The sequence below is a fragment of the Lacerta agilis genome, chromosome Z (assembly GCF_009819535.1).
Source record: "Lacerta agilis isolate rLacAgi1 chromosome Z, rLacAgi1.pri, whole genome shotgun sequence".
Lineage (NCBI taxonomy): Eukaryota > Metazoa > Chordata > Lepidosauria > Squamata > Lacertidae > Lacerta > Lacerta agilis.
In genome coordinates, this window is record NC_046331.1 from 15,998,982 (window position 1) to 16,019,432 (window position 20,451).

General features: G+C 45.8%; 1 protein-coding gene across 4 annotated transcripts in view; it reads left to right on the forward strand.

The window, feature by feature from the left end:
- The window catches only part of RXRA (retinoid X receptor alpha), a 119,879-nt gene that overhangs the window by 91,875 nt on the left and 7,553 nt on the right, over positions 1 to 20,451 (forward strand). For 3 of the 4 annotated variants that reach the window (XR_004425812.1, XM_033137418.1, XM_033137419.1), the window contains 5 exons: positions 565 to 715; positions 2,329 to 2,508; positions 8,759 to 8,815; positions 12,203 to 12,372; positions 14,935 to 15,064. Coding sequence is in view for 3 of the 4 variants with exons in the window: in XM_033137418.1 (XP_032993309.1) it covers positions 565 to 715; positions 2,329 to 2,508; positions 8,759 to 8,815; positions 12,203 to 12,372; positions 14,935 to 15,064 (688 nt within the window). In the remaining variant the exon portion in view is untranslated. The remainder of the gene's footprint in view (positions 1 to 564; positions 716 to 2,328; positions 2,509 to 8,758; positions 8,816 to 12,202; positions 12,373 to 14,934; positions 15,065 to 20,451) is intronic. The other variant, XM_033137420.1, reaches the window with a different exon arrangement.

The following is a 20,451-nucleotide window of genomic DNA, read 5'->3' on the forward strand; positions in this document are numbered from 1 at the left end:
GTGTTCACCTCTATGGATGTGGGTGATCTGACACTAAGCAAAAGCAAAACAAAAGAAGTGCCATGGTCGGATCACTTCCTGGTGCAACTGGATTTCTCCGTGACCCTTCCCCTATGTAGGGAGGTGGGATCAATTCAGATGCTCTACCAACTGAGCTGTCCCCAGAGGTCGAGAATTAGCAGTCAGTGTAAGCTGCAGTGAGCTAGATCAACTCTCAGTTTGACTCAGGATAATGCAGCTTCTTGCATTCCTGTTTGAATCAGCCCTTTATTCAGAACTAGTTTGGAGTATTGTACGTATTGGAACATTTGGATAGATATGGTTTCAGACCCGTCTTTGGCATAGAGTACATTGTGAGAGTGACCTAGGGGCTCCAGGTTTCTTAGTCTTTTTAAATGTCAAGGTTGTGCTCTCACAGCTGTTATCCTGGGATTGCTAATGTGTACACATATGTGCTGCACAGTTAGTTGAAGAGCACTCCGCTGTTTTGAAGTGCATTGCCTACATGTCCCTATGCATAGTTCTCTCGCTTGATGGCTCCTGTTTCCCTTTTTTCTCTTCCAGCTCAATTCTCCAATGAACCCTGTCAGCAGCACAGAAGATATCAAGCCCCCGTTGGGGATCAACGGGGTCCTCAAAGTTCCAGTGCACCCATCATCCGCCATGGCCTCCTTCACCAAGCACATATGTGCCATTTGTGGAGACAGATCTTCAGGTAGCACCAATGTTGTCAAACACCCTCCAGGTGGAGGCGGGATAAGTGGGGCAGCAATGAGTGTTAGCTTGGGAGTTGCTCTATGTGCTAAGAAAGACCAGAACTAATTTACACCAAATTAGGGATTAATTTGTACTTATCTGTTTCACACTGCTTGATTGCAGTATGCAAAAAGATGAAACGATAAAATTGTCCCTAAGTAGAATTGATAATCATTTAAGACATTTGAATAGTCTATTGAAATAACTATAGACTAAAACCAGATTAAAACTCACATCAACTTTCTAAACATCTGGGTAGGCTTGCCTAATCAAAAGGGATTTTAGCAGGCCCCGAAAAGAGTACTGTGAAGGCCCCTGCAGAGTTCAAAGTTTAGGTGCTGTCACACACACACACACACAGACAAAAATCCATTTCTTACAAACGTGGAACAGGTGATCTTGTAGGTAAACTGGCCCAAAATTCTTAAGGGCTTTGTAAGTAGTAATAGTATCACCTTGAGCTTATCTTTCTTCCCCGCCTCTGGATAAATTTGAAACAAGCCAAGCTTCTAGTCTTGCTTTGGTAATGGACTGGGTGAGAGCCAACAAACTGAAGCTCAATCCAGATAAGACAGAGGCACTGTTAGGGGGCGGTTTCCTGGACCGGATGGCTGGGAGGTTGCTTGCTCTTAATGGGGTCACACTCCCTTTGAAAGAGCGGGCATGTAGCTTGCGGGTACTGCTGGATCTTTTGCTGTCGCTGGAGGCTCAGATGGACTAAGTGGTGCAGAATGCCTTCCATCAGCTGGTGGCCCAGCTGTGGCCAAGGATAATCTTCTGTGCTATGTTAACCTCCAGGTTAGACTAATACATGGGGCTGCCTTTGAAGGTGGTTTGGAAACTTCAGCTAGTGCAGAATTCAGTAGCCAGGTTGCTCACGGGGGCAAGATGGCTTGAACATATAATGCCAATCCTGGCTGACTGCAATGGGTGCCAATTAGTTTCTGGGCCCAAATCAAAGTACTAGGTTTGACCTATAAATCTTTAAATGGCTCAATACATCAAGGACTGACTCTCCCCATATGAAGCAACCCAGTCTCTGTAATCACTACTTCTTTGTGTGCCTCCTCCATGAGAGGTTGGGGGGGGCAGCCTGAGAACCTTTTCTGTGGTGTCTCTCCGTTTGTGGGGTGCCCTTCCCAGGGAGGCTTGCCTGGCACCTTCTTCGCTTATATTTAGGCGCCAGGCAAAAACATTCCTCTTCTCCCAGGCCTTTGGCTAATTAAACAATCTATGGCCTTTTAACCTGTGGGGTCTGGTATTGTTTTTGTTAGCTGCTATGTTATGCATTTCTGTGTTTTTATACTGTAAACCATCCTGTGATCCTCGGTTGAAGGGTGGTATATAAATTTACTTAACATAAAAATATTCTCTAACCTTCCTGCAATGAATGACATACCTGAATCCTATTCCCCTCCTGAGCCCATAGAGCTAAAAGAGAAAATGGCATAGAGCGGCACTCTTCCAACTTCCTGCTTCGGCTCTATGGGTTTTTTTTTTTAACTATGCGCACGACCAAGCTAGCCTCATTATCACCGTATTGTTGCTCTTTCTCTGTTCCCCGCCACCCAGGTAAACATTATGGGGTGTACAGTTGTGAGGGCTGCAAAGGCTTCTTCAAGAGGACGGTGAGGAAGGACCTGACGTACACCTGCCGGGACAATAAGGACTGCTTAATCGACAAGCGGCAGCGGAACCGGTGTCAGTACTGCCGGTACCAAAAGTGTCTTGCAATGGGCATGAAGCGGGAAGGTAAGGCGAGAAGGCGGCTCGAAACTTTGAGAGATCCAAAATTAGGTGGCAGAAGTTCTGGGTTGAACCGCTTATGGCAATGCTAGAACCCACCCAAGGAAGCTGGCTGACTGCAGAGATGTGTGACAGGCAAAAGGAATCACTTCTTCATGCAGTGTATAGTTAAAACTCTGGTGTTTGCTCCTACAGTACGCAGTGAGGACTAGCAGCATTTGGATGGCTTTAAGAGGATTCAGTGAATTCATGTTGGATAAGGTGACCAGTGGCTACTAGCCACGGTGGCAATGCTTTACCTCCACATTTGGAGGCACTAATACTTCTGAATGCCAATGGCTGGAAAACACACTGTGTGGAGAGGGCTGTTGTAATGTAGGACACTTGGCTATGTGATATGGAAGGGGCCTTAGGTTCTCGTGTGTTTGTAAGTTGGAGTGTGGTTGTCAGTTTTTTAAAAAAATGTTATCCCATATATTAATCTCGGATGGCTTTAAATGTTGATCTAATTATCCTGGAGGGTTTTAAGAGAAGGTTTAACAAATCCATGGATAGCAGGCTACTAGCTGTGATTGTCTATGCTCCACCTCCATGGTTTGAGGCAGCAAAACTTCTGAATCCCAGTTGCTGGAAGCCAAAGGATGGCAGAAGGCTCTTGTATTTGCCTCTTGCTTGCAAGTGGGTTGCCCATCAGGGCATCTGGTTGGTGACTGTGAGGTCTTACGTTCTTAATGCCCCTGCTATGAAATACTATATTAGGGAGAAAAGTTAGAAAAAATTCTGCAGAACGGGGTTGCAATATGTGGGGAGTTTTTCCTGTAACTTACCAGTCTCTCATTTTCTGTTGGCCTAAGCTACCCTGCAAGGTTTGTTTCAGTGGTCAAATGAGCCAGGAACAGTGTTCGGAGAAACTCGGATATATATATAAGCTAATTACCGCATGGAATCTTAAACCTAGGATATGGTCGCCACAATGGAATGTCTAGATGCCATTTTTCTTGAATGGGGGTTCTCTTCTTGTTCTTACCACTACTACTACTACTACTACTACTACTACTACCATTACTAATATTACTACTACTTTCATTGCTATTACTATTTCCATTTCTACACTGCTTTATATTTTAAAGAAAAAAATTCTCAAAGCGGTTTGCAACACAGTAAAACACGAAATAAAATAAAAAAATTCCTTCCAGTAGCACCTTAGAGACCAACTAAGTTTGTTCTTGGTATGAGCTTTCGTATGCATGCACACTTCTTCAGATACCTTGAGATGCATGCACACGAAAGCTCATACCAAGAACAAACTTAGTTGGTCTCTAAGGTGCTACTGGAAGGAATTTTTTATTTTGTTTTGTTTTGACTATGGCAGACCAACACGGCTACCTACCTGTGATTAAAACATGATTAAAACAATCCAGAATAAAACTAATCCAAGCTTCAATGAAAATATTTCCGATCCTTCTCTAAATGACATTTTTGCTTTCCCCGTATTTGTCCACTTGATTTATATAGCTGCTCCATAGCAGAAGTACTCTAGGAAGCCTGTGTGGTGTATTGGTTAGAGTGTCAGACCAAGACCTGGGAGATCAGGGTTCAAATCCCCACTCAGTTATGAAACTCACTGGGTGACCTGGTGCCAGTTACAGCCTACCTGACATGGTTGTTGTAGGGATTAACTGAGGAGGGAGTGAGCCTTGTACTTTTTAGAGAAAAAAGTGAGATGTAAATGCAATAAACAAACTCTTCAGCTTACCCACTTAAGAAAGCTGGAGCGGTCATCCAGATGGAGACGTCAGTCACCAACCTGGCATACAGAGATCTGCCCACGGTCATAATTCGATCCGTGCCAGTTGCAAAATGTGCCTGGCACGTGGGGAGTTTCTAACACTGGCCAGGACCATGTCCATCTTAGGCTTGGGATGTGATGGACAGAGTAGGATAGGGTACCAGTGTGATGCTGTCAGCTTCGCTTCACTCTCCTCCCCGCCCCCGCCTTAGCTAAATACAGGCACTCAAATAACTGTTTCTCCACCTTCCTGCGCCTCCTGTGTTTCTGCCCTGCCTGCAAGAGGCAAGCTCTCCCGAGCATCCTTCTCTGCCCTGAGCACCAAGCGAAGCTGTCGTGCTTGATCTGTGGAGTTAATCGGGGACTTGCACGTGCAGCTGCTCAAAATGTCAAACTCTTCTCTCGGGAAGGTGATGGACGGAAGGGTGTTTGGAAGAAAGTGTGGAGGACCCCAGAAAACAAAACAGGAACATATATGACAGGAGGGTGATGTGAGGTCTTAGGTGGTGAGTCAAATGTGGAACAAGGTTGGCTGTAAGCAGAGCCCTGCCTGGGCCAGACTTAAGAGCCTGCCTAACACAGCATCCTTTTCCCTTCAATTGCCAGTCAGAATGCAAGAAGCTGCTTTGTATCGAACCCGACCATTGGTCCATCTAGAACAGTGCTGCCTACACTGACTGGCAGTGGCTCTCCTGGATTTCAGGCAGGGAGTCTCTTTCCCATCCCTACCTGGAGATGCTGCTGAGAATTGAATCTGGGACCTTCTGCATGCAAAGCAGATGTTCTTAACCACTGAGCCATGATGCTTCCATTCTATGTCTGCAAAGGTTTTATGATCTGGTTTTCAGAGGTTCCATTTAGATTGGGGCAGAGAACATCAGGCCTGAGGACCAGACACGGCCTTGTGGCCCTCTCTTTTCTGGCCCTCCGGACTCTCTCCAAGCCACACACCTTCACTGGCCTTCTGCTGCCCCCTTCTGGGGTTCCTTTGGTGGCTGAAATGTGTCCTTGTGCCAGGAGTATGCCCATTGTTTGCCTGGAAGGAGAGAGATGTATGTAAAGTGTTGGGATGGAGAGGGATAGAAACTTTTGGCTTTTGCATTGCCATAATGTAGAGTTAACCTCAGAGTTGAAGGCGAAAAAGCGAGGAAAAGATGCTTGGTGTTTATACAACTATGCATAGCATGGAGGAAGCTCCTCTCTCTCTCTCTCTCTCTCTCTCTCTCTCTCTCTCTCTCTCTCTCTCTCTCTCTCTTAAAATTGTAATTTGTGGGCATCCAAAGAAAGTGAATGTTTGAAGATTCCAGGCAAATGAATGAAAGTACTTGGTTAAACTCTGGAACTCCCTGCCACAGGAGGCAGTGATGGCCACCAACTTGGATGGCTTTAAAAGAGGCTTAGATTAGATGGGGCATTGGCCTGATCCTGTAGGCACTTCTTAGGTTTTCATGTGCCACTGCTAGGAGGGGTTGTCATGTGGAGCAAAACCAGGATTTATGTTTTGGCTTGTTCTTTAGCTGCAGGTGTAAGCCTGTGGGGTAAATCTTAATTCCTCCCTGCCCCTACCAATAGCGACGCTTCAATCTGTGTGGGAGGCACCCTGTTGCTCAGTAAGTATGTTCAGAGTGGGGAAGCGGGTGTTTGTGAGTGAAATGCAGTCTGCATATGCTCAGAGGCACTGTCTTTATTCAGCTGTTGTTGCTTTTGCCCAAGGATGTTGTGTTCTGGATTTCGCTGACAGATAAATGAGTGCAGGCATTCAAGCTTCAAAGATGTTGGTAAACAAGCCTAAGATCATTTGATGAAGGGCAGTATGTGGATTTCTTAAATAAACAAGTAAATGAAAATGCCATTGCATCCTGAAAATTGTATACCTGCAATTGCAAAATGCATGTACACTTCTGATATTCCTAAGGCTGCAGTCATGTATTTACTTAAGAGCAAATCCTATCACATGAAGCAGTTGCTTACTTTGCAGGAAGCACACACATGGTTATGGCATGAACATTTCTCAGAGAAATGTAGAAATGAATGCAGCCTGGAGCAAAAGTAGCAGAGTGAGATGGGATGGTGGGCAGATTCATCCCGATGTGAGAAATGCAGGTGGCTTTGCCTCACGTTTCCCTGTGGTTTTTACAGATTGGTTGCACAGAACTAGAATTAGCCTCTTCCCCCATTTATCCTGGAATGACTCTGTTGGATTTGTGCTCTTGGAAGGAGGTGGTTGCACAGTGACCCATCCCTGAGTCTTCTTGCCATTGTTGCTCACTGGCCTTTAGCAAATGAGTTGGATGCAGGCACAGGGCTGCCCATGGCAGGCAGGCTGGTTTCAGAGGCAGCTGGTCTCGTGTCTTGGGTGGAGAGAGGGAGGGAAGGCAAGGGGGCTAAGTGAGCTGACAGCAACCCTCACCAAACTTGTGCCTTCCAGGCACTCTGGAGTGTAACTCCCATCAGCTTCAGCCGTCTCAACTGTACAACATGAGGGCCATGGTGAACAGTTGTGCATCCGTTGTCCACAGCATTATATGACAACGCTCGCTCTGGCTAGTGGATTGTGTAGTCCATAATATGCAGCAGGGGGCCGTGTTGAGGAGAGACCCATTGCTGGGCCAGAAAAATATGGTTTTCTGTTACACACACACACACACACACACACACACACACACACACACTCGTATATGGGGCACTGCTGTGTGAAGTGCTTTCCCTCCTCTGTTAAATCTAGGTGCTTCGTTGCTCACCTGCCTGCCCACTGCTTATCATGCTGCTACCTTTCGGTGACCATGTGAACTGCAGAGCATGACGACATCCTTCCATTTTTATGAATATAGGGAGATAGAGAGATCAATATAGATTTTATTGTCTGCATTGTTTCATTCCTTCTACCCCTCTACTCATGACACGCACTTGTGCATTTTCCATACATAACACATCCTCTTATGTGTTTGCGATGCATGCGGTCCAACTCTGAAGGAAAGCCTTGTGGAGTGGAGATTTTCTCCCTGAAATAAAATGTGCACAGAATCTCTAGTTTCAGGGAGGAGGATCCGGAGCTCAGAGCTCATTACAGGCACGTGCTTGGCATATTGCAGGGTCTGCCTGAGATTCCTCATGTCGCGAGGGATGGGAATAATTCGATTTTTTAATTAATTGTATTTATTTTGTTTATAACGTGCAACCCCCACTGTTTAACCGGAAAAAAGGCTCCCAGCGTGACTTGCCGAGCTCAGTTCTAAGCATCCAATTTAAAAAGACACAACATGCAAAGAAAAATGGAATGGGAGGGAAGAGGAAAAAGCAAGCTGAAGTGCAAACTCTTAAAGTTGCAGTTCTTTAAAGTCACATCTGATGTCTGTGGTGGTTCTGGCCGTCTTTGCACGCATGCACATACGCGCGCGCGCACACACACACACACACACACACCAGATCCCCAGAAGCAAAGCAGGTGACAACATGTAGGCTAGGAGGACAATGGAGATCTTGCCATACATTTTGTTTATTTATTGCACCTACATCCCAGTTTTTCCTCCAATGAGCTTAAGGTCACCTACATGGTTCTGCCCCCTCTTCATATAATCCCCACAACAGCCCTGCGAAGTAGGACAGGCTGAGAGACAGGGACCAGACCAAGGCCACTCAATGAGCTGATGGGATTATCAGTGGGGTCTCCCAGGACCCAGCCAGATGCTCTAACCAGTACACCACACTTTCCTCACGTAGCTTTAATAATGACACCTACCACTGTATTTAAGCATTTCTGTTGATAAAACATACCGAGGCAAAGTTTGTCATTAGTGCATATGGTTGATCTTTTGCAACTGGTTGATCTCAGCATCCCCCAAACCCCACGAAGGTGATGTCCACTTCATTCCAGGAGTTCCTGTCAACTCCTTGAGCTTCTGCAGAAAGGGTGTGTGTCTTGATTCTGCCCAGCGAAGATTCTGGAAGAGGGGGAGTGGGAATGATGCCACAGCAAAGAGGCATCTCTGCACCTCAAGCACCTACCTTCCCTGAGCTCAATAAGATTATCCGCGGTACATAGCAGCCTTCTCTTTGACACCATTGGAAAATGGTTTGTCTGTTCTAGAAAGCTGTCCATAGGGGTAGAGAATTCAGAGGGAAAATAATAGAGGCTTGTGAACAGCCACACTCCTGTGGTGAGTAAAAACTCATTCTAGGCATTGTATTTTTATGTTTTGAACTGCCCTATAAATTTCGAATGAAGGGCAGTTCACAATTAAACAAACACATAAAATAAACCCTTTGCAAGCTGGATAAACATGTTTTTTCTGTTTTTAGTGGATCATTTTTGACAGGTGAAGTGCCACGTTTTGTGGATGGCACTTTTGGAAAAATAATAATAATCCAGAATAATACTTTGAATAGTTATAATGTCAAACAGCAGCAGCAAGAGCAGGATCATTTACTACCACGATGTTTCATTTCAAAATTTTTACTCTATTACAGGGATGGAGCACCATCCATCCCGGCCCACAAGACTCCCTGGAAGGCAGGAAGAACAAGGTATTATTCCCATTTCAATATTTGTAGACCAGCTGTTAAGCAGCAAAAAGAATGTTTATATATCTGGAGGTGTAAAAATGAAACAAGCCCAGAGCTAAACCAGTTCTTTCTCCCTGGTTCCGCCATTCCAGATTCTCTCTCCCACTCCCCCATGAAACCTTCCACCTTTCCAGTTTTGGAAGCCTGATTAGCTTCAGATGCATAGAATCATAGAATTGTAGTGTTGGAAGGCACCCCAAGGGTCATCTAGTCCAACCCCCTGCAATGCAGGAATCTCAACTAAAGCATCCCTGACAGATGGCCGTCCAACCTATGCTTAAAAACTGCCAATGAAAGAGAGTCCACCACCTCCTGCGGGAGACCGTTCCACTGTCAAACAGCTCTCACTGCTTAGTCAGAATCTCACTTCTTGTAACTTGAATCCATTAGCTGGGTTCTCCCATCTGGAGCATTAGAAAACAAGCTTTCTCTATCCTCCATATGACAGCCCTTTTAGATATTTGAAGATGGCTATCGTATTACCTCTCGGATACAATTTTTGCTTTGTTTTGTTTGTTTAAAGTAAATGAATTCTGATTAAATGCCTCCCAACTGGACCTAGGAATCCTTACTTACCAGAGGTGGCCCAGAGGGAATCTGGAATTGTAGGGTTTAACTGATAAGTACAGAATATTAGGGTGAGAGGCAAGGTACATGGGAATCCCTTCAAAGAGGAGGTGGCCCCTCTCATTTTGGAGGAAGTGTTATTTACTTGTTCATAAATCATTATTTTTTTAATCTATAACACTCTTCAGCCCAAAAAATTAAAAGTGGCTTACAAATCACTACAGACGAACAAAGCAGACCCCGGCACCAGAATTGTGATCTGAAAAGATATGGCACGAAAGGAAAACATATGGAGTGGGAGGAGGAAATAAGCAAGCTCTGTCACAAGTCCTTTACTCCTCTTTTCCTGCATTATGTCGCTGTGCATTTGAGGCATTGAAAAGAAATTGCAAAGCAACGCGTGCATATTTTTGTCCCATCATGCAAGCATACACAAAAGAACTTTGTAGGGTAACCGGACTGCTTGGTGGTACATCCCTGTCATTTTTTATTTATTTTCTGCTGCTTATGAGTGCCGCCTCAATTAAAGGGCTATGTACAGATTATATGCATTGCCTGGAGGGAGCTAATGTAGTGCCATCACGGTGCCTTCGAGAAGCTTTGAACTACCGTTGTCCCTAACTATTGGCGGCAATGACAAGTAGCCGCTGATTGCTGAATTTTCCTTTTAGCGCCATCCAGAGTGGATGGCCATCCTTTATGCCATATGGTAGCAGACACCATAGTTTATAGTTCTGCGCTGCATGAAGAAGGACCTTCCTTTTCTCTGTATGGAGTCTTCCAACATTCAGCCTCACTGGATGCCTAGGAGTTATGGGAGAGGGAGAATACAAAAATTTTCTCTAGCCACTTTCTCAACACCAAGGATGCTTTGGACTGCTGTCACTCCTGACTCTTGGAGGTAATGATGGGTGGATACAATGGGTGGTGGTAGTTACAAGATTGGAAAGGTGCCTCCGAAGGAAAGCCCTCTGGTGGAAGGGCCCTGGCGATCGGAAATCCTGGAAGCATTTTTCTCTACGCAGAAGCCCAGCTCTGGTTGGGAAGGAGTGACAGACAGGAGTGCCATTGTGGAGAGAACATTGAGGGGTGAAAGGCACAAAGGGTCAATGCTATTCCTCCACACCTCCCGTCCCCGCTTTCCAGGTTTTGCACGCAGGAAGAAGAAAAATGAAGCGGATTGCTTACTTATTTCCTAAAATTTATATACTGCTTTGATTGCAGCAGCAACAACAACAACAACCCTCAACATGGTTCACACTAAGAATAAAATAACCAAATGATTGGGGGGGGGGGTGAGAGAATTGAAGAGTTCAAAAAATTCAAACTAGCAATAGACTAAAACACATCCAGGTATCTGGACACACCTGTCTAAATGAAAATGTTTTTAGCAGGTGCTGGAAAGAATACGGTGAAGGCACCTGCCTGAGGTCAAGAAGCAGGCAGTTCCAAAGTGTATAGGTGCTGCCACACTAAAATATAAAGTTCTTAAAGATGCAGAATGTGTATTCTGCGGTGCCTGTTAGTGTAAGTTCCATCAATTGCATTGTTCCAACCTGATGTCCTAAGACCTATATAAAATTTTATTTATTGACTGCATTTATAACCCACATTTTTTCTCCAAGGAGCTCCAGGGTGGTCACCTGGTTATTCCCCTTTCCTCAATTAATCCCCACAACAACCTTGTGAGGTAGGGGAGGCGGAGAGGCAGTAAATGGCCCAAGGTCACTCAGTGAGTATTGTGGCCGAGCGGGGATTTGAACCCTGGTCTCTCCCAGGTCCTAGCCTGACACTGTAACCACTATACCACCCTGGTTCTCCAGTTTGATTATAGTAGAAAGGTAGGATCATGAAATGCATATGGTGTTAAGCAAGCGGGCAAATATTGGCATAATTTCCTTTGAAGGTCTGGGGGCATGGAAGGGACTACCTAGAGTAGGTTTCCCCAGTGTGGTGCCTTCGATATACTGTTGGGACCTGAAACCCCATCACCCTTGACATGTTGAGCGTGAGGGAAGCCCAACAACATATGAAAGGCACCATGTTGAAGATTTTCCTAGAGCTTAGGCCTCGCGGTCTTACCAAGCTGGAGGACTTCCCGACCCCATCTCACCTCTGTCAGCGATTGTGCTGCAATTGGTGCAGAATGCTGCAGTGCAATTGCTGACAGGAGTGAGACCCTGTCACCATATAACACCTGTTTTCAGAGATCTGCACTGGTTGCCAATTTGCTACTGGGCCAGCTTCAAGGTGTTACTTTTAGTAGACGAAGTCCCTGACAACTTGGGATCAGTATAACTGCAAGATCGCAGAACTGGCATTGTTACGGGTGTCAAATGAGACCCATTCCACATTTGTAATAACTCCATATTTTAGTGTGGCGGCAGTTATACTCTGGAACTCCCTGTCTCTTGACTCCACCAGCCAGGCAACCTTTGTTGTATTCAGGGCCTGCTAAAAACATTTTCTTTTAGGCAAGCCTACCTAGATAATTGGAATTGGAATTGGAATTGATGGCAGTTTTAATCTGTTTTTAGTTTATTGTTGTTTTAATTCTTCAAAAGTCTTTAAATGCCATAATTGTTGATCTTGTTATCGCTTTGCAAACCGCTTTGAGGGATTTTTGATTATTATTTTTAGTGCATAAACTTTATGACATGAATAAATAATAAAGAAACAAACAGATGTTTTTTCTTGCTGGACTCCACCCACTGATTCATCCCCCCCCCCCATATTTTCTTCTTCTTCTTTTCTTCCTCTCCCCTCCCCCCCCCCCACCAGCCGTCCAAGAGGAGAGGCAACGTGGGAAGGACCGCAATGAGAATGAGGTCGAATCCACGAGCAACGCTAATGAGGACATGCCCGTGGAGAAGATTCTAGAAGCTGAACTTGCCGTTGAGCCAAAGACAGAGACATACATTGAGGCAAACATGGGCTTGACCCCCAATTCGGTAAGGAAAAGCAGACCCTCGTTGCTCTTTTCTTCTAGGCAAACTTTTAAAAAATGCAGTTAAGTCACCTTAATCTGGTGTTGGGGAATCTTTGACCCTCCAGGAGTTCATAGAATTGTAGAGCTGTCAGGGTCATGTATTCCACCTCCCCCCGCCCCCCTGCAGCAATGCACCAATCATTGTTGATCTACAACTCCTATCAGGCTCCAGCAAGCATGGCTGATGGCTAGGGATGATGGGAGTTGTACTTCTGGAACATCTGGAGAGCCACAGATGACCCAACACATGCCAAGCCCAGAGGATGGCTCCACCAGCATCTGTTGGGCATGATAGTTATATCGAAATCATTTATTTACAAAGCCAGACTAAGAACACAAACAGAGACTGCTGGATCAGGCGAAAGGGGGCCCCATCTAGTCTAGCATCTTGTTGCTGCAGTCGCCAGCTAGATGCCTGTGGGAAAGCAGCAAGCAGGATTGGAGCGTGATAACAGCTCTTCTCCCCTGCTATAGCTTCTAGCACAACTGGTATTCAGAAGCATTGCTGCCTCTGACCGTTGAGGCAGAGCACAGACAGCGTGGCCAGAAGCCACTGAGAGCCCTACCAGCCTCCATGGTCACCAGACACCACAAACATCCCATCTGCAGCCCTTGTGAACCTTGATGAGTTGGGGTTCCTAATCCCCTGGAAAGTCTCTGTATGAAAAGAGAGCCCACACAGCTCATGTTTCCTTGAAAGGAGATGAGGAAAGCCAGTCTTTGGTTACCCCCCAGCACCTGGGAGACAGCAGTTATCAAGATTAAAAATACTTAGGGGTGGGGATGTAATGAGCATCACTTCAAGCTTGTGGAGAGGGGTGGGGGGGTGGTCTAGGGAGGCAAAATAAACAGCTGCTTCTGGCCCCAGCCTGCTTTTAGCAAATTGAATATGGCTTCCTGCATAATTCAGCATGGTTGCTCAAAGTCTACGAAGATGGAAGGAATCTGTAAATGGGGATAGGGGACTCCTTGGAAGGTACCTAGGAGTGCCTCCTGTTGCAGATCAGTGCTTGTGTGCGAGGAAGATCAAATACCTGGGTGGGGAGAAATATCTCTTCCTTCCACCATCACCAGGATTACCACAACCGGGGGGGGGGGGGAATAGGGAGGATTTTGAGGAGCAAAGAATGGAACACGTGAACACACAGTTAAATGACATATGTTACCTAACAATCCCCACCAGCTCCCCAAACAGGTATCAATATCAATATTGAGCAATATCAATATCAATTATTCTTCCAGCTTACCAATGCCAGGATGCTGGTGTTTTTTGAATGGCCGCTGACAAATACTTAATTATCACTTTGCTTTTATTGCTGATGTTTTATTTTATTTTATTTTATTTATTGCACTTCTATCCCCAACTTTGCCCCCAAGGAGCTCAAGGTGAGATGTACGCAGTTCTCCCCTATTCAATCCCAACAACAGCCCTGTGAGGTGGGTTAGGCTGAGAGAGGCAGCAGCTGCCCCCAAGGTCACACGCAGTGAGCTTCACGGCCGGAGGGGGATTTGAACTTCACCGAGCTATCAAATGCCAGGCCTTTATCAAATGTCCAGCATATAATGTCCCCGGGGGCAGTACAAAACAGTTTGTTTGTTTTTTAATCTGCCACAGATGGTCATTTCCAGGAAAGAAATAGATATAGTCCAAGCCACAATGTTTAGGGCAGCCATTTCTGCAAGGGTGCATTGGAAAGTTTAAGAGGGAGAAAACTGGTTTGTTTGTTTTTAATGTAAGGTGGAAAAGTGGGCATACGGAGTGTCCTTGAAATTCTTTGCCCACCTCCTCATCTGAACATACTGCAGGTCATGCAAACCTCTCCATTCAGTTTCTGCAGCCTGTTGCTTGTGGGCCTCCCTGGACACCCTGCCCCCGTCCTCACCAGGAGATCCCAAGCCTTGGATTCTTTTGGTTTATACATAGCCCCAGATGGGATCCTGGCTACTGAAAGACGATCCTTGTAACAGAACCCCCCACTTTGGTAGGCATTTGCAAAGGAGGGTTTCAGGTCACTGCATTCCTTCTGGATGTGGCCCCTGAGCTCCTTTTCCAGAGGGATCATTTGCCAGGGATGTCCTTTCACCCTGTCTGCATCATTCCCGCTTCATGGAAGGGGGTGTGGAGGAGAAAGGCTGTAGCTAAGTGGCAGAGCACTTGCTTGACATGCAGAAGGCCCCTGTTTCAATCTCTGGAATCTCCAGGTAGGGCTGGAAAGAAAAACCCTGTATTTTAAACCCTGGAGAGCTGCTGCCAGTTTACAATACTGAGATAGAGTGGAGCTGAGTGTTGTCAACACTGACTGGCAGCAGCTGTCTAGGATATCAGCCAAGGGAGCTCTTGAGACTTTCTGATGGGGAAATATTCCTTGCCCTAATCAGAGATGCCAGCAGGTATCAAGCTTGGCACCTTCTGCACGCAAGGCAGATGCTCTAACCACTGAGCTGCAGCTCTTACCACAGTCTGCCCTCCTTTCCATTCCTTTGTCCCACTCTTGACGCCTTACAACTTCTCTGTTCTTTGCAGCCCAATGACCCAGTCACCAACATCTGCCAAGCGGCAGACAAGCAGCTTTTTACATTGGTGGAATGGGCCAAAAGGATCCCACACTTCTCAGAACTGCCGCTAGACGACCAAGTGATCTTGCTCAGGGCTGGTGAGTACAAGGCATCCTCGATGGGGAGAGGGTGGTGCAGAAGAAGCAGGGTAACCCATTACTTTAAATAAATGGTTCTGAAAGTGGGCAATAGAGCCCCCTCACAGGATGCTAAGAGGCAAGTGGATGATGTGTGTGTGTGTTGTGGTCATTTAAGACCCCCGCTAATTGACTTTCAGCCACGTGGAAGGATTGAAGCCTGTTTCAGATTATGTGAAGAAATACTACAGGTGTTACGAATTCATGAGCAGGATTTGAATTATGAGCAATGGAAGGAATTAGAGATTATTGTATTGTTGGTATAATAGAGAAAATACAGGGTGCAGCAAGGGGGGGGGATTTTAAAAAAAGCACCATGGAAAACAGGGTGGGAATTCGACAAAAGAAAAGAAAAAATATATTATGCATCGGAGTGCATGTGTGAAATTTTTGGAAATTTAATAAAATATAACTGATTAAAAAATGACTTTCAACTGGATATTGGGGAGGTGGTATCCCGTTATCAGTTTCAGGCCCACCTTTCACATTAAGACTTTACCACCAACGGCGAAGGAGTTACTAAATGTGGCATCTAAGACTTTTGCTAAATGACTGCCAGACTTTGAAAAGCTGGTACCACTGGATCAAATCCCTCAGTTTTGTTGAGTTCATTCAGCTAAATAGTTTGAATTGGATTTTGAACAAATTTGCAACTAGTTAATACTGTTTTTAAATTTTGTTGTGTTACGATCCTGCAAACCGATCTTCGGGAAAAATGCTTTTTTGCAGGGTAGAGTTTTTGCAGGGAAATGAGTTCCTGGAGCCAAGGGACCAGTAGCCTGAAAAAGTTTGGGAAACCACTGCTCTAAAGCCACCAGTGTTGTGTCTTGCAGGTCATTTGTAAGATTCATGGTGCAATTTTCTGCCTTTGTTTTCTAAGAAAATTCCATCCTGCGTGCAGCTCAAGTACCTCAAGGTGGCTAATGCATCAACATGTTTGCTTCCTTATTACCCCATCCTTCAGCGAAAGGTGCTGGGGTGGGTTACAGCATTTAAAACAATATTTAAAAAAAATACAGGAAAAAATTATTTATAAAAGTTAAAGACAGGCTCCATGAGATTGAGCAGACGAGACCAATAGTGGGTCCAACAGTGAAGAAGGTGGTTTCTGCATGTGCTCTAGTCTAGAGGGAAGTGAGTGATAGATGTGGTTTGTCAACCTGGGAAGGGAGCCCAACTTGGAGAAGGAAAACTCTGATCCTAAACCTCCACTGCCTTGTGGGGCATCTTTGAGAAATGTAAACCCTACACAAGTCTGGAGTGGAGTCCCTAAAGTGGTTGCATTGCACCTTGTACGCCTCCTTTGGGCAACTCTTGCAGTCAAGTTGGTGCCAACTGTATTGCTCTGCTTCCCTTTGAACCACATCAGTGAGACTGAGAGTGGGGTCATGTCATGTGGGCAGCCCAGGGATGTCCATGCACACTGCCCAGCCTTGTGCCCCGGAGAGGCCACTTCTGTGCTGCTAATGCAGCAGTTTGGCTTCACGCCTGGAGACACACTCCATTGTCTCTTCACCCAGCCCTACCATGCTGCCATCTCATAAAATATCAGCAATATGTATGCAATGAAACACTATTAAAAAAAAATACTAATAAAATATTATTAGGACTGGCTAATCAGGCTCCTGGCCAAGAATCCCGGGAACTGTAGTTTGTGAAGGTTGCTGAGAGCTGTTAAAAGACCCCCCCTTCTCTTCCCAGAGCTACAGTTCCCAGAGTTCCCTGCAAAGAGGCATGGGTTGTTAAGCTGCTCTGGGAATTGTAGCTCCAGGAGGAAGAACAGGGATTCATAGCAACTCCCAGTACCCTGAACAAACTACATCTCCCAGAATTATTTCGGGGGGGGGGGGAGCCCATGACTGTTTGAAGCATTATAATGGTTTAAAACAGTGGTCCTCAACCCCCGGGTCACGGACCAGTACCGGTCCGTGGATCAAATGGTACCGGGCCGCCCAAGGAACATTAAATTATTTCCATTTTATTTACTGTGTTGTGTTTCTCTCGGGTTTGTGCGACTTTCCATGGATGAGAGGTTAACTGGGAGCTGAGAGACGTCACCTAAAGCCGCAACCAATACCACGCATGCGCAAAATCTCGTGATATCAGGGCGGTTTTAGATGACGTCTGGAGCTGGGCGGCTGCAAGCGGCAGTGGTGTTGTAGCTTTGGTAAAGAGAAGGTGTGTATCGCTCTTCTCTCTGTTCACCGGTACTTTCTCATGTTTAACAGTGCTTGGTGTACGTGTATATTGTGTTTGCTCAAATTTAACCCACAAATTAGCAAAAATGAGTACGAAACAGACGTCGTTAGAAAGTTTCCTTGGGAAAAAGAAAAGGCCCAGTGAAGAGACAGAAGAGCCTTCATCAAAGAAACATGTGACTTTTAACAGACATGATATTGAGTCCTACTTGAAATATGGATTTATCGGGACAGGTGATTCCCACACACCAAAACCGCTCTACATGGTTTGCGGTGACCAGCTCTCTAATGAGGCAACGAAACCTTCAAAACTGCTTCACCACTTGAACGCCAAGCACCCTGGATTAAAAGACAAGCCCCTGGAGTATTTTTAAAGAAAAAAAACGGGAACACGAAGGACAGAAGAAATTTATGAGGGCCACCCCATCAATGAAGGAGAATGCACTGAGAGCATCATATTTGGTGGCTAACCGTATTGCTAATGCTAAAAAGCCATTGCATGTCGATATCCCGATCCCTCCCGTGAAATAACGACACAAGACACCGTAAAGTAAGGTTAAATGGAGAATAAAAGGCCACAACTTTATTGGTTCCGGTTGTTGAGCGGTATTGGCATTAGGCATTGGATCTAACTAGACTATATCCGACTCCAGTACGTCGTGCTGGCAGTCCAGGAAGGGTTAACCACTGTTGGGGTGAGCCCTTGCTGCTGCACATCAGCTAAGGACACACCCCGTGATCACCGATCCGGGGCGTGCCTTAGGCCCTCACCAGCCACGGCTTCGGACACGGACACGCCCCCCGGACTCCTTTACGAAGTACCCTTCAGCGCTTGGGGGGAGGTGCTGGCCCGTCCTCCCCCCCCACATCCTGACCTTCCTGACCTTATCCAATGCCTAACCGCCAAACCAAAGTTGTGACGAATTGCTACGAGGTAGGCGAAAAAACCACAAGGCGGAGCCAATTTGCCAGGTGGAAAAATTCCTACCTGGCCCCTCAACGGCGACCAATCGTGATCCATAGCAAGGTCAATAGAATACCTAACCTAAAAAGGGGGAGGGTGGGAAGGGAAAGCTGGAGAGTTTGGGAGCCCAGGTGAAAGAGGGCGAGCTCTGGCTGCGTGCCCACTTAAATGCGGTGGGCACGCCCTAGCCGGCTGAGCCGGTTGGCCAGCCAGCTGGGCACCGCACCCAGAGCTCGCCCAATAGCGCCAGGGGATGCAGGCATCCCCTGAGCACGTGTAGGGCTCGTGCTACACTGCAACCCCCCCTCCTTTCTAAGGGCGGAAGGGGCTTTCACTATTGGTGAAGAATTGATCTTGCCCTCCACTAGAGACATTTGCCGTGAACTTCTAGGAGAGGCTGCTGTGGAAAAGATAGCACATGTGCCTTTGTCGGCTAGCACTGTGACTAGGCGCATTGAGGAAATAGCCGAAGACATTGAGACACAATTGTTGGAGAGGATTAATACATCACCGTGGTACGCACTCCAGGTTGACGAATCTACAGATATTGACAACAAGGCAATACTACTTGTTTATGTGCAATATCTGTATCAGGAGGATGTGCGTGAGGATTTGTTATGTGCACTATCTTTGCCAACCAACACCACAGCAGCAGAACTGTTCAAGTCACTATCAGGACAACTAAAATGGTCCTTTTGTGTCGGCATATGCACAGACGGAGCTGCTGCCATGACCGGACGACTGTCTGGTTTAACTGCTCGGATTAAGGAGGTTGTACCTGAGAGTGAATCCACGCATTGTCTCATTCACAGGGAAATGCTGGCAAGCCGAAAAATGTCACCGGAATTTAACAGCGTATTGATTGATGTCGTTAAAGTTATTAACCACATCAAAGCACACGCCCTTAACTTGCGCCAGTTTGAGCAGCTTTGTGAGGAGATGGACGCAGAGTACAGATGCCTTCTCTTATACACACAGAAATAACATGGTTATCCAGAGGGAAATCGCTAATCAGAGTATTTGAATTACGAGAGCCATTGCAAAGATTTCTCTCAGAAAAGAAGTCACCGCTGGCAGCACATTTCAGTGACAAGGTATGGGTCGCAAAACTGGCTTACCTGTGTGACATATTCAGCCTGCTCAATGAACTCAATCTGTGCCTTCAGGGGAAAATGACAACTGTTTTTAAGTGGGCAGACAAAGTAGCTGCATTTAAAGCCAAACTGGAGTTGTGGGGATGGCGCGTGAACAGAGGCATTTTGGACATGTTTCAGACATTAGCGGGGATTTTAGGCGAGACTGAGCCTGAACATTCATTATCCCAGTTGGTGCACGATCACCTGTCTTTGCTTTTAAAAGATTTCGAGTGCTACTTCCCAACCACAAAAGGCCCACAAACTGGTAAGGAATGGATCCGCGACCCATTTGTCAACAAATCAGGCGAATCTAGCATATCTGTGCAAGAAGAAGGTCAACTGCTGGAGATTGCAAATGACGGCGGCCTTAAAACTACATTCGAGACAACAACTCTGCCGGTGTTCTGGATTAAAGTCATGGCGGAATACCCTGAGATTGCCACCACAGCACTTAAATCCCTGTTGCCATTTCCAACAACCTATCTGTGTAAAGTGGGGTTTTCTGCATTGACAGCAACCAAAACAAAACAACGGAATAAGCTGGACATAAGCAACACACTTCGGGTGTCATTGTCTCCTATTAACCCCAGATGGAACCGTCTCATTGCAAAGGAACAAGCTCAGGGTTCTCATTGATTTAGCGTTCTAGTGAGTTAAAATGTTAAATCACTTTATATTCATTTTTTTGGTGTAGCTGTACTTTATTTTGAAGGCATGTTTAAATACAATTAAATTAAAAGTATTAAATCAAAACAATCTAAAATATAAACTATCAACGTCCCCCCCCAGCGGGCCACGGTAAAACTATCAAACGTTGACCAGTCCTCAGTGATAAAATGGTTGGGGAGCACTGCTTTAAAACATATCTATATTTAAAAGAATCAGTTGTAGAGGGCCAACTAGTCTAACCCCCTTGCATTGCAGGATTTACAGCTAAAGAATGCCTGAGAGATTGCCAGCATGTGCTTTGAAAGTGTCCCAAGTTGTCCTTGGAGCACCATTCCACCCGTTTGTGTCTACTCTCAGTAGGGCTAACGTTGCATATGATCC